The sequence below is a fragment of the Gorilla gorilla genome, chromosome 1 (assembly GCF_029281585.2).
Source record: "Gorilla gorilla gorilla isolate KB3781 chromosome 1, NHGRI_mGorGor1-v2.1_pri, whole genome shotgun sequence".
In the NCBI taxonomy this organism is placed as follows: domain Eukaryota; kingdom Metazoa; phylum Chordata; class Mammalia; order Primates; family Hominidae; genus Gorilla; species Gorilla gorilla.
The window spans coordinates 162,195,012-162,208,841 of NC_073224.2; the positions used below are offsets into that span (position 1 = coordinate 162,195,012).

The 13,830-nt window shown below is 39.0% G+C and overlaps 1 protein-coding gene across 12 annotated transcripts in view; it reads left to right on the forward strand.

The window, feature by feature from the left end:
* The window catches only part of USP33 (ubiquitin specific peptidase 33), a 66,008-nt gene that overhangs the window by 2,536 nt on the left and 49,642 nt on the right, over positions 1–13,830 (forward strand). For 4 of the 12 annotated variants that reach the window (XM_055350923.2, XM_055350942.2, XM_055350983.1 and 1 more), the window contains exon 2: positions 11,838–12,057. The exons of 3 other annotated variants lie outside the window; for them this stretch is intronic. In XM_055350923.2, coding sequence (XP_055206898.1) covers positions 12,016–12,057 — 42 coding nt within the window. In that variant the 5' untranslated portion in view covers positions 11,838–12,015. Of the gene's footprint in view, positions 1–10,922; positions 11,085–11,837; positions 12,058–13,830 lie in introns of all 12 variants that reach the window. 5 more of the 12 variants (XM_055350926.2, XM_019020080.3, XM_055350951.2 and 2 more) reach the window with 4 other exon arrangements.

Genomic DNA, 13,830 nt, shown 5'->3' on the forward strand with positions numbered 1-13,830 from the left:
GAATTATGTGCTATATTGTATACTGAGAACTAGTCTTTAAGAAACAATAGGTATATCAAAATAAATCGTGCTGTCAAATGTTCAGAAGGTTAAGTTAGGTCAATATTTTGAGTCTACCAGGACAAGGCCCTTTGGAAAACAAAAAGAATGAAACGTGGTTTCTGCCTTCAAAGAACTTGTAGTCAAGTGAGGCAATTTTTTATACAACAGTAAATGCCTTATGAGTTTTTATAAAAGTTCTTTAGGAATTTAGGTGAGGTAGACATTACTTGTGATTGGGGCTTGGTGAAGGTAGTATTTGAGATCAGTGAGCTTTGAAAGGTAAATATTGGAGGATATTTGTAATGTGAACAGATTAATGAGCTCCTTGAAGGGTACAACTTATATTTGAGAAAACATCGGTAGAACAATTTGGCTGATATTCATAGTTTATGTAAGTTAATAATAGATAAAGAAGACAAATTATGAAAGACTTCACTGAAGGTGTTTGATCAGAAGAGGTATGTGATCCACATGAAAGGAAAATGAGCTGTAATTGTTAGAAGATTGAGACTGGAAGACTGCTGGGGTGGCTTTATGTTAAGCTAGATTGTGACCATTATTTTTGTAGCCCTTATGGTTTCTCTGAAGTGCATCTTGAACTTGGACCTGAGATGACATGGGTGCAGGTGAGATGCTATAAAGCACAAGTGAGGAAGCAGGTAGAATCAGAGAAGGAGGAAAAAAGGTTAATAGTGGAAGGCCAACTGGAGGCTGCTTAAGCCTTTGGAGATTTTTGTATAACTGCCTCAGAGTTTTGTATAACTGCCGCAAATGAAGGGGAGCTGGGTGGTTTTCCATCTACAGTCAATCCTCACTGATAAAGATTGCCTTTATCTAAAAGGCTCCCAGAACTTCCCAGGTACACTGGTTAGGTAGGGCTTGGCAAGCTCCTGAGGTGCTGGAGAGCTGAGGAGAGAAGTAGTTGAGATGGGAAGTTGTCAGTGTGTTAACTGTCCATACCAGCTACAAGTAAACATTGAAGTGAGCTGAAAGGAGATGGTCCAGGTATCAACTCTGTGTCTTAACAGGCATTCTCATTGAATAATCCAGATGTGAAATAAAAGCCTCAATTTAGATAGAGACCTAGAAGAAATGTGAGATGAAATGTGGTTAAAAAAAAAAATGCCCAATTTAGAAACTGATAGAAAGTAAGGAGGGGAGCCAGGTGCTGTGGCTTGAGCCTGTAGTCTCAGTCACTTGGGAGGCTGAAACAGGAGATTCGCTTGAGCCCGGAAGTTCAAGTCCAACCTGGGCAATATAGAGAGCCTCCCATTTCAAAAAAAAGTAAATGAAAAAAGTAAGGAGGGATCTAAGATGGTACTGAGGTTTAAAAGTTAGTTAACTTGTGAAAAAGAAGGGTTGACAGAAGGACACTGACTTTCAAATTAGTTTTTTAAGGAAAGTGAAAGAATTGCATAGTATTCAGGAGAGTGATGATAAGAGTGTTGATGACCAGTCATTCAAAAGGAAAGCAGGGTGGAGACTTGAACAATGCTGCCATCCCCACAAACTTATAATGTCTGGCCCATGCTGGATTATAAGCATTTGTTAAATTAATTTCTATTCCCCAGGGCTTATCACAGTCCTGAAATACAGTAATGTGGTGAAACTATTGGGCTGAATGTGACCTAAAATAAGACCATTTCCCACAGGTTTTAACTTTTATAAAATCCTAGAAGAGGAATTTCTTATATATTTTACTTTTTTGAGAAAGGGTCTCACTCTTGCCCAGCCTGGCGTGCAGTGGTGCGATCTTGGCTCACTGCAACCTCCACCTCCTGCGTTCAAGCAGTTCTCACCACTCAGCCTCTGGAGTAGCTGAGATTACAGGCGCATGCCACCATACCCAGCTAATTTTTGTATTTTTTGGTAGAGATGGGGGTTTCACCATGTTGGCCAGGCTGGTCTCAAACTCCTGACCTCAAGTGACCCTCCCACCTTGGATTCCCAAAGTGCTGGGATTACAGGCATGAGCTGCCATGTCTGGCCGGAATTTCTTATATTTTTTATGGAAGCATTACTGTGTTTAGATGAATCAGTTTTGATTAGTTTTAAAATCAATATTATAGTCTGGTAAACAATAAAAGAATTGATAATTTTTCTTATGGTGGTTCTCATTTGAATATGGTGATAGCATTTGTTTTCTCATATTCTTTATTTCTTTTTTCTTTTTGCTAACAAGCTGAACTGAAGATTTAGGTTTTTCCATGTTTCTATGTGGTTTACATGAATATTTTTAATGACTGTTCCATAATGCCAGTATATTAACTCTTCATCTTGCTCAAAAGTGAGACTTAGAGTGAAAATTATCATCAGCTTATTTGAGACTCTGTTAGAACTCTGTCATATTCATTAATTCATTTCTATTTCCTCTCTCTTCCAATATTTCTCAAAATTATTTCAACGAGGTAAGGCTAGAATTGACCATATTTTGCCATTCATTATTGGACAGATTTTTTAAAATCTTTATAGGAAATGCTAATTAATATTTACAAATCTCATTTAGAGGATGTTATTTGGAATGTAGATTGCCAGATTGGAGCTATACTTTGGTATTATTAATAGTGGTAATGTTAAGAATAGATTCTAGAACACATAGGTTGTAGCCAGAGAACTCAGTTAGGAGACTGCGTATGTCTTTTAATAGACTTAAGGCTCTCATTAATTAGACTCTTAAGGATCAATGAGACAGATTTTCTAGTAAAAGAGAAATAAAAAGATTAGCACTACATTTCTTTTTCTGTGTTGTGGTTTTGAATGAAAATTAAGAATGATTAGGTAAGTATTATAGGACTTTGTGAGATCTTCAAATCCTCACAGAGGTTTGAATGATTTTATTCTCAGAATATTTGTTTAAAGGGAAAGAAACAGTTATTTAAAATGCTTGTCAGCTGATTTCTTTCGTGAAAAGTCTCCCTGAACACTTACTATGGATTGAGAATAAAATAAACTTTTCTGCTTGTTGTTGCACTCTTCATTGATAACTTCCTTCCATTCATCAGTTTTTTTGCCTTGCTTTTATTGGGTAGCAGTTTTCTTCCATGATAAATATGGAAAGATAAGCCATAAGCTTATTACTTCATTTTATTTTTGCTAAAGTGTAATATTTCATATGGTACTGCTGGACTAGTACTCGTGGAACCATAGTCTAGATTGAAACTGTTGAAAGACAAATCAATTTTTTTATAATCATAGAATCTTAATTCAATTCTCAGTTTTTAGTGCAAAGTGCTTGCTGTCCTTTGAAGCACCTCTGACAGTTACCCAACCTCTGTGTAACAATTATGGGGAACATGCTCCTTCCATGACAGTTCATCTGTATTTGAACCGAAGTCTTCACCGTTGATTGAATATGCTGTTCTGACTTTCTCAAGTTGCACAGAAAAGAAAGGATCCCTTTGGTCATCATGTTCAATTGGAACATGTGTATCAAGTCCTGGCATCTTTTGCCTTCTGCTGTTTAAACATCCATGCTTTCAGTTCGTAATGGTTGACATTTACTGAGTACTTACTATATCACCCTCTTCTAAGTATTTTATGTATACTATATATAATATGTAATTATATATTAATGTATTATGTGTAATTATATAATTAGTTTAAAATATTATATATTAATCTTCTCCAAAACTCTAGAAAGTAGATATTTGTAATTAGATCAGTGTTTTAGATGAGGGAGCTAAGGCAAAGAGAAGAAACTTACCACTGGTCCCAAATCTAGGAGATAGTGGAGCCTTGCTCCAGAAACTTTACTCTTAGTACAGTGCTATCTTATAAGATACAGTTATCAAATTATTTCTTTTAAAGTTTTCTATGAGAGGCACTCTTATTCTGTAGCTTTTAGTATTCTTCTTAAATAAAATACTGTATTCCAGATATAATCTACTTAGTTTATGAGAACATTAAGATTGGCTACTCTTCTTTTTAAAAAAATTATTATTTTTTCCCTTTTCACCACTCTATTCAATTAAAAAATTATTATTTTTTTTGTAAAGATGGGGGGTGGGTATCACTCTGTTGCCTAGGCTGGTCTTGAACTCTTGGCCTCAAGCGATCCTCATGCCCCTGCCTCCCAGAGTGCTGGGATTACAGGTGTGAGCCACCATACCCAGCAAGACTGGTTACTGTTTTTATTCTGAAACCTTGAAACCTAGTGTTCTGTTGATTAATTGAGTAGGAATAGCTACTTCTTCAAGGATCTGGAATCCAAATACCTGACCCCCTTTTTTGGTCTCAGTTTATATGGTTGATTCTTTGAATCCCAATGTTGAATATCACATCCATCATTATTAAATTTCGTCCTGTTAATTTTAGCTAATTTTTTAATTTTTTATTTTTTGAGATGGAGTTTTGCTCTTGTCACCCAGACTGGAGTGCAGTGGCATGATCTTGGCTCACTTCGACCTCCTCCTCGTGGGTTCCAGCAATTCCCGTGCCTCAGCCTCGCAGCTAGCTAGGACTACAGACGCACACCACCATGCCCTGCTAATTTTTTGTGTTTTTAGTAGAGACGGGGTTTCACCATGTTGGCTAGGCTGGTAATGAACTCCTGACCTCAGGTGATCCACCGGCCTCGGCCTTGCAAAGTGCTGGGATTACAGGTGTGAGCCACCACGCCCAGCCAATTTTAGCTTATTTTAAAAAATAATTTAATTTTTCTTTAAAAACATATTTTTATAATTTTAAGTTTATATTTTACTAGCCTGCCTTCTGTAGCTTTATCCAGGTTATTGTTAAAAATATTGAGCAGTTCTGACACCTGCTAGTGAAGACCTCCTGCATTCATATTAATCTTATATGTAACTATTAAATAGCTACCAATCCTTCCGACATAATTTTTTTTCTCTAATGTGAATCTGACTTTTTATGAAGAGCTTTACTTTTTGGAATAGACTAGGCAATGGAATTCAGGCAGTTTCTCAATATTAAAAGCTCCTTAGGTTACCAACTATGTCCTGATGTGTAATTATTATATTAAGGCCAGGCGCAGTGGCTCACTCCTGTAATCCCAGCACTTTGGGAGGCCGAGGTGGGTGGATCACTTGAGGCCAGAAGTTTGAGACCAGTCTGGGTAACACGGTGAAACTCCGTCTCTACTAAAAATACAAAAATTTAGCTGGATGTGGTGACACATGCTTGTAATCCCAGCTACTCAGGTGGCTGAGGCATGAGAATTGCTTGAACCTGGGAGGGAGAAGTTGCAAGTGAGCCGAGATTGTGCCACTGCACTCCAGCCTGGGCGACAGAGTGAAATTCTGTCTCAAAAAAAAAATTGTACTAATAACATGGTTCCCTATGCTTTTCCTAATATTAAAATTTGAATAGCTGATTGATTATCTTCTATTAGGATAAGGGGTCAGAATTTCAACCTGAAATTTGGAGATTGTACTACTAAAATATTCTCCCCTTAAAAGTAATATCTTCGGGCGGGGCGCGGTGGCTCAAGCCTGTAATCCCAGCACTTTGGGAGGCCGAGGCGGGCGGATCACGAGGTCAAGAGATCGAGACCATCCTGGCTAACACGGTGAAACCCCATCTCTACTGGAAATACAAAAAATTAGCTGGGTGTGATGGCGGGCGCCTGTAGTCCCAGCTACTCAGGAGGCTGAGGCAGGAGAATGGCGTGAACCCGGGAGGTGGAGCTTGCAGTGAGCTGAGATCGCGCCACTGCACTCAAGCCTGGGCGACAGAGCAAGACTCCGTCTCAAAAAAAAAAAAAAAAAAGAAAGGTAATATCTTCAGAAGCAGTTTTGTTTTGTTTTTGAGACAAGGCCTAGCTCTGTCACTCAGGCGGGAGTGCAGTGGTGCAATCACAGCTCACTGCATGCAACTTCTGCCTCCTGGGCTCAGGTGATCCTCCCACCTCAGCCTCCTGAATAGCTGGGACTGCAGGGGCATGCCACCAGGCCTGGGTAATTTTTGTATTTTTTTGGGGTAGAGACAGGGTATTGCCATGTTGCCCAGGCTGGTCTTGAACTCCTGGGCTCAAGCAGTCCTCCCGCCTCAGTCTCCTAAAGTGCTGGGATTACAGGTGCGAGCCACCATGCCCAGCCCAGAAGCAGTTTTGCATTTACTTTAATGCAGATGAGCAATTTAGCCACCGGAGCTGTACATCATAGAGCGTGAGTGCAGTCGTTTTCATCTGGAAAAATTTTCAGTTGGTGTTACTGCCATCATTATTGGTGAGAAAACTTCCAGTAGTCCAGTTAGTGTGGCAGATAGAGGAAAAAGCTGCCAGATACAAGATTACAAAGATAAGGACAAACAGATAAAATCTTGTGCACTCTTTGTGATTTCCAACTTGTAAGTCACAAGCTTCTACAGGAGTCTTAGTTTTGCAAAATCTACTTCTGTGGATTGGACAATAGCATTTCCATATACAACCATTTTCTGTTTTTTTCTAATGTCTAATATTCATCTCCTGTGATTAAATTATCAGACAAGAATGGAAGCATACATGCCTTCTTTCTTTTGGTGTACAATTTGAGAAGAAATTGAAGTAGCTAAGAACTCCCATTGTCTTACCCTACTATATCTGAATGCCCTAACCTCAATAAACATTTGTCAAATAAAGGAATAAAAGAATGATTTTATTACCTTAGTAAATAAACTGAGTAAAACTAGGCAAATAAAATACTAAGGGTTTTCTATTTTGATAGCATTGTTTTATACGGGATACTAAATATCCTTGGGACAAATTGTTAGCCTTTGCTTACATGCACTAATTCTTTTCCTCTTTCTTTCTTTCTTTCTTTCTTTCTTTCTTTCTTTCTTTCTTTCTTTCTTTCTTTCTTTCTTTAAGTCAGGGTCTTGCTGTGTTGCACAGGCTGGAGTGCAGTGGCGCAATCTTGGCTCACTGCAACCTTTGCCTCCTGGGCTCAAGGGATTCTCCTGCCTCAGTGGAACTACAGGTGTGCACCACCATGCTGGGCTGATTTTTCTATTTTCTGTAGAGAGATGGGGTTTCACCATGTTGCCCAGGCTGGTCTTGAACTCGTCAGCTCAAATGATCTTCCCGCCTTGGCCTCCCAAAGTGCTGGGATTACAGACCTGAGCCATCATGCGTGGCTGCCCAGCCAATTCTTTCTTTCTTTCTGTTTTTGGAGATGGAGCCTTGCTCTGTTGCCCAGGCTGGTGTGCAGTGGCGTGATCATGGCTCACTGCAACCTCTGCCTCCTGGGTTCAAGTGATTTTCCTGCTTCAGCCTCCCGAGTAGCTGGGATTACAGGCACCCACCACTATGCACGGCTAATTTTTGTATTTTTAGTAAAGAAGGGGTTTTGCCATGTTGGCCAGGCTGGTCTCAGACTCCTGAACTCAGGTGATCCACCTACTTCGGCCTCCCAAAATTCTGGAATTACAGCCATCGCACCTGGCCCTGCCCAGCCAATTCTTATTAAATTGTTTAGATACTGCAAAATTAATAGCAGAGCAGAGAGAATGTATTTATGTTTTATTCTTTTTTTCATCTCAGCTATCAGCAGAGAGAATTTATTTTAATCTTATTTTTTGCTTGAGATTTTAGAAAAAAATATTTATCTTGGAAGTTTCTTTTCAATCCTCTGATCCCATTTCTTTCCTCTGAGGCAACATAGTATTGCCTAAAAAGCAGTGAGAAGAACATCTACATTTCATTGGCAAATGCAGAATTTTTACTTTAGAGGAAAATACATAGCTTAAATACTTTCAGTAAACAAAGCGCTCAGTACTCATCTTTAGGGATTAAGAAAATAAAACCAGGCCGGGTACAGTGATTCATGCCTGTAATTCCGGCACTTTGGGAGGCTGAGGAGAGTGGATCACCTGAGGTCAGGAGTTTGAGATCAGCCTGGCCAACATGGTGAAATCCCATCTCTACTAATAATACAAAAATTAGCCAGTCGTGGTGGCACACGCCTGTAGTCCCAGCTATTTGGGAGGCTGAGACAAGAGAATCGTTATGAACCTGGGAGGTGGAGGTTGCAGTGAGCCAAGAATGTACCACTGCACTCCAGCCTGGGCAGCAGAGCGAGACTCCGTCTCCAAAAAAAAAAAAAAAAAAACAAAAAAAAAAAACATAAAAAAATACAACGAAAGGCAAGTAGGATATGGATATTAATGGAATTGAAAACAGATCAGAACAAAAATAGTGGAGAAGATAAATAAATCCCAAATCTGGTTCTTTGCAAATACCAACGATCTAGATAAACATCTTGTAGAAGAAAAAAATATGGAATAAAAATGTACAAGATTGGGAATGAGTAAACACCATAGACCCCAAATACAGGAGACATTAATGGAATCTTTTGCAGATTTTCTTGAGAATATACATGTAATGCTATACTGTCAAAGTTATTTCAAGAGAAAATGGATGTTGTTATAGCAAAATGTCAATGAGTAAAATTGACCCAAGAAGTAAAAATGTTAATTGCCCAATCCCCATGAAAGGTTTGAAAAAATGATGGAAGATTGGTCCTTGACAGAGGCAGCATAGCATATAATTTCACAGCTGAGTTTCATTTATGAAGAACAACACATCATTATAATAAAAAGGAACTCTCTTTTCCATGATGAAGAATGCAAAGCTAGTCAGTGCATTCTGTGAAGCACACATATTTTATCTGTGATGAAAATGCTGCCAGTCCTGATTCAAGCACCAGAGGGCGGGGGGCGGGAAGGAATGCTACCAAAAAAGAACAGTCTCACTTATGCCTAGAAATGCAAAATTTCTAAATACAATATTAGCCAGAGTTCATCAAGACCATTTCTTTTTTTTTTTTTTTTTTTTTGAGACGGAGTCTCGCTGTGTCGCCAGGATGGAGTGCAGTGACGCAATCTTGGCTCACTGCAGCCTCTGCCTCCCGGGTTAAAGTGATTCTCCTGCCTCAGCCTCCTGAGTAGCTGGGACTACAGGCGCCTGCCACGATGCCTGGCTAATTTTTGTATTTTTAGTAGAGATGGAGTTTCACCATATTGACCAGGCTAGTCTTGAACTCCTGATCTTGTGATCCACCCGCCTCAGCCTCCCAAATTGCTGGGATTACAGATGTAAGCTACCATGCCCAGCCCATCAAGACCATTTCTAATAAAATAAGTAAAGTAAGAATAGAGGGAAGTTGCAGCAAATATCCTAAATGTCAAGAGCATTAAAATTAGAAACTTGATGGGGACTTGGGGATGCCCATGATCACATTTGTATTCAGTATCGTCTGAAGAGGTTCTGGTAAATGCATTAAAACAGTAAAAGTGAATAATGGTGTTAATATCAGAAAATAAGAACTAAAACTCCTCCCCTTGAAATAAGAACTAAAACTCCTCCCCTTGAAAAGAAGTAAAACTTTTTGAAAGGTTGAAACAAAATAAAAATGGAAAACTTATGTTTTCCATTACAGCCACAGTGTAGCCAGGGAAACCATGAAAAGGATTAGTGAGGAGGTGTGTCTTTTAGTTACCAAAATATTGTATCTAGCCTCTGTAATCAGATTAATATGGTATTGTCATAGATTGGTGGAATAAAATAGAGAATCCAGAAATCCAGTATATGTGCAGATTTAATAAAAGATAAAGGTAGTATTACAGTTCAGTGGGAAATGGGGAGATTATTTAATAAGCGGTGCTGGTACAACTGTCTGCCCATCTGGAAGAAAATAAAATTGGGTTCCTATCTTAAGATAAATTCCAGATGGATCAAAGCCTTGTAGAAATACTTAAGGATATTCTCCAGGTTTAGTTATACAAGCTAGGGTAAAGGTAATGTGAAGATAAGAAACTCAGAAGCTATTACAAGAGGCATATTTAATTTTATAAAAATTAAGACCTTTTAATGGTAAAGGATACCATAAGAAAGTTAATAACAGTATTGGCATTAAGACAGACATATTGACCAATGGAATAAATTAGGAATAGGCTTGGTGCAGTGGCTCATGCTTATAATCCCAGCGCTTTGGGAGTCCAAGGTTAGGAGGATTGCTTGAGGCTAGGAGTTTGAGACCAGCCTGGTCAACATAGCAAGACTTTGTCTCCACAAAAAAAAGTTAAAAATTAGCTAGGTGGGGTGGCTCACACCTGTAGTCCTAGCTGCTTGGAAGGCTGCGGCAGTGGAATTGTTTGGGTCGGTGAGTTGGAGGTTGCAGTGAGCTATGATCATGCCACTGCGCTCCCCTGAGTAATGGAAGTAATGGAAGAAGGCACTATCTCTTTAAAAAAAAAAAAAAAAAAGCCCAGAAGCCCAGAAATAAATCCTTATGTACTATATATGATCAAATGATTTTTGACAGTGATGCCAAGACCATTCAGTGGGGAGAGGGCAATCTTTTCAGCATGGTGTTTACCACAATTAAAAAGGTAGGTAGGTAAGTTTGAAAAAATATTTTGCAATATAGAGGATAGAGGATTAATTTTAAAAGAAGAGGTTATGGACCCAATAGTAAAAAGGGCAAAAGATTTAAAGAAGCAATTAATAAAAGAACAAATCCAGAAAGCTGTAACATTTATGAAAAGACATTCAAACTTACTGGTTGTCAGGATAACGTGAATTAAAGTACTAGTGAAATATTATAACATAGCTCTTATTATTTTGAGATATGTCCCATCAATACCTAGTTTATTGAGAGTTTTTAGCATGAAGGGCTGTTGAATTTTGTTGAAGGCCTTTTCTGCATCTATTGAGATAATCATGTGGTTTTTGTCTTTGGTTCTGTTTATATGATGGATTATGTTTATTGATTTGCGTATGTTGAACCAGCCTTGCATCCCAGGGATGAAGCCAACTTGATCGTGGTGGATAAGCTTTTTGATGTATTGCTGGATTCGGTTTGCCAGTATTTTATTGAGGATTTTTGCATCGATGTTCATCAGGGATATTGGTCTAAAATTCTCTTTTTTTGTTGTGTCTGTACCAGGCTTTGGTGTCAGGATGATGCTGGCTTCATAAAATGAGTTACGGAGGATTCCCTCTTTTTATATTGATTGGAATAGTTTCGGAAGGAATGGTACCAGCTCCTCTTTGTACCTCTGGTAGAATTCGGCTGTGAATCCGTCTGGTCCTGGACTTTTTTTGGTTGGTAGGCTATTATTGCCTCAATTTCAGAGCCTGTTATTGGTCTGTTCAGGGATTCAGCTTCTTCCTGGTTTAGTCTTGGGAGGGTGTATGTGTCCAGGAATTTATCCATTTCGTTTAGATTTTCTAGTTTATTTGCGTAGAGGTGTTTATAGTATTCTCTGATGGTAGTCTGTATTTCTGTGGGATTGGTGGTGATATCCCCTTTATCATTTTTTATTGCGTCTGTTTGATTCTTCTCTCTTTTCTTCTTTATTAGTCTTGCTAGCGGTCTATCAATTTTGTTGATCTTTTCAAAAAACCAGCTCCTGGATTCATTAATTTTTTGAAGGGTTTTTTGTGTCTCTATGTCCTTCAGTTCTGCTCTGATCTTAGTTATTTCTTGCCTTCTGCTAGCTTTTGACTGTGTTTGCTCTTTCTTCTCTAGTTCTTTTAACTGTGATGGTAGGGTGTCGATTTTAGATCTTTCCTGCTTTCTCCTGTGGGCATTTAGTGCTATAAATTTCCCTCTACACACTGCTTTAAATGTGTCCCAGAGATTCTGGTATGTTGTGTCTTTGTTCTCATTGGTTTCAAAGAACATCTTTATTTGTGCCTTCATTTCATTATGTACCCAGTAGTCATTCAGGAGCAGGTTGTTCAGTTTCCATGTAGTTGTGTGGTTTTGAGTGAGTTTCTTAATCCTGAGTTCTAATTTGATTGCACTGTGGTCTGAGAGACAGTTTCTTATAATTTCTGTTCTTTTACATTTGCTGAGGAGTGTCTTACTTCCAACTATGTGGTCAATTTTGCTTACGAGAGCTCCTGAAGGAAGCACTAAAATGGAAAGGAACAACCGGTACCAGCCACTGCAAAAACATGCCAAATTGTAAAGACCATCGATGTTAGGAAGAAACTGCCTCAACTAATGAGCAAAATAACCAGCTAACATCGTAATGACAGGATCAAATTCACACATAACGATATTAACCTTAAAGGTAAGTGGGCTAAATGCCCCAATTAAAAGACCCAGACTGGCAAATTGGATAAAAAGTCAAGACCCATCAGTGTGCTGTGTTCAGGAGTCCCATCTCATGTGCAGACACACACATAGGTTCAAAATAAAGGGATGGAGGAAGATCTACCAAGCAAACGGAAAACAAAAAAGCAGGGGTTGCAATCCTAGTCTCTGATAAAACAGGCTTTAAACCATCAAAGATCAAAAGAGACGAAGAAGGCCATTACATAATGGTAAAGGGATCAATTCAACAAGAAGAGCTAACTATCCTAAATATATATGTACCCAATACAGGAGCACCCACATTCATAAAGCAAGTCCTTAGAGACCTACAAAGAGACTTAGACTCCCACACAATAATAATGGGAGACTTTAACACCCACTGTCAACATGAGACAGATCAACGAGACAGAAAGTTAACAGGGATGTCCAGGAATTGAACTCAGCTCTGCACCAAGCGGACCTAATAGACATATACAGAACTTTCCACACCATATCAACAGAATATACATTCTTAGCACCGTGTTGCACTTATTCCAAATTTGTTTTTGTTTTTGGCACAGGATCTTGCTGTGTCACTCAGACTGGAATGCAGTGGTGTGATCACAGCACACTGTAGCTGCCATCTCCTGGGCTCAGGTGATCCTCTCACCTCAGCCTCGTGAGTAGGTGGGACTGTAGGCACGTGCCACCATGCCTGGATGATTTTTTAAATTTTTAGTAGAGATGAGGTCTCGCTATGTTGCTCAGGCTGGTCTCTAACTCCTGAGCTCAAGGAATCCTCCTGCCTTGGCCTCCCGAAGTGCTGGGATTATAGGCATTAGCTACTGTACCCAGCCTGTTGGCTATTTTTTAAGATTTTCTTTTTATTACTAGTTTTAAGCAATTTGTTTTTGATGTACATGGTGTAGTTTGTGTGTTTTGTGCTGAGTTTAAATTGCTTGTGGATCTATAGGGCTCTAGTTTTCATCAAATTTGAACATTTTCCCCTATATCACTGATGTTCTGATTTAATTTTTAAGATTAAGATTTAGTCTATCTTTGTTCTGTCATCTGTGCTATTTCTTGGTTTCTTCTTTTTCTCTTCACTGTGGGTCAGAATTTACTTCTTAGAATGCCTGTCATTTTTTATTAGATGCCAGTTATTGTGATTTTTACCTTGATGGGTACTGAATTTTTTCATTCCTTTAAATGTCCTTAAGCTTTGTTCTGAACACAATTCCTTTGAAACAGTTTGATCCTTCTAAGACTTCTTTTTGAACTTTTTTTTTTTTTTTTTGAGACAGAGTCTTGCTCTGTCCTCAGGTTGGATTGCAGTGGCGCGATCTCAGCTCACTGCAGCCTCTGCCTCCTGGGTTCAAGCAATTCTCCTGTCTCAGCCTCCTGAGTAGCTGGGACTACAGGCGCACACCACCACGCCCAGCTAATGTTTGTATTCTTAGTAGAGATGGGGTTTCCTTTGCCAGGATGTTCTCGATCTCCTGACCTCGTGATCCGTCCACCTTGGCCTCCCAAAGTGTTAGGATTACAGGGGTGAGCCACTGCGCCCGGCCCTTTTTGAACTTTTTAAAGACAGAACCAAAGTAGCCTTTAGATTAAGGATAATTTCTTCCGATTATTAAGGCAATGCCATTCTGAGTGCATTATTTCCTCTATTATGGTGTCTTTCAACTGTGGCTGATGAGAATACAAACAACCCTTAAAGGCTTTGAGAATTGTTTTACCTAATCCTTTCCCGTGGTTTTTTTCTCTG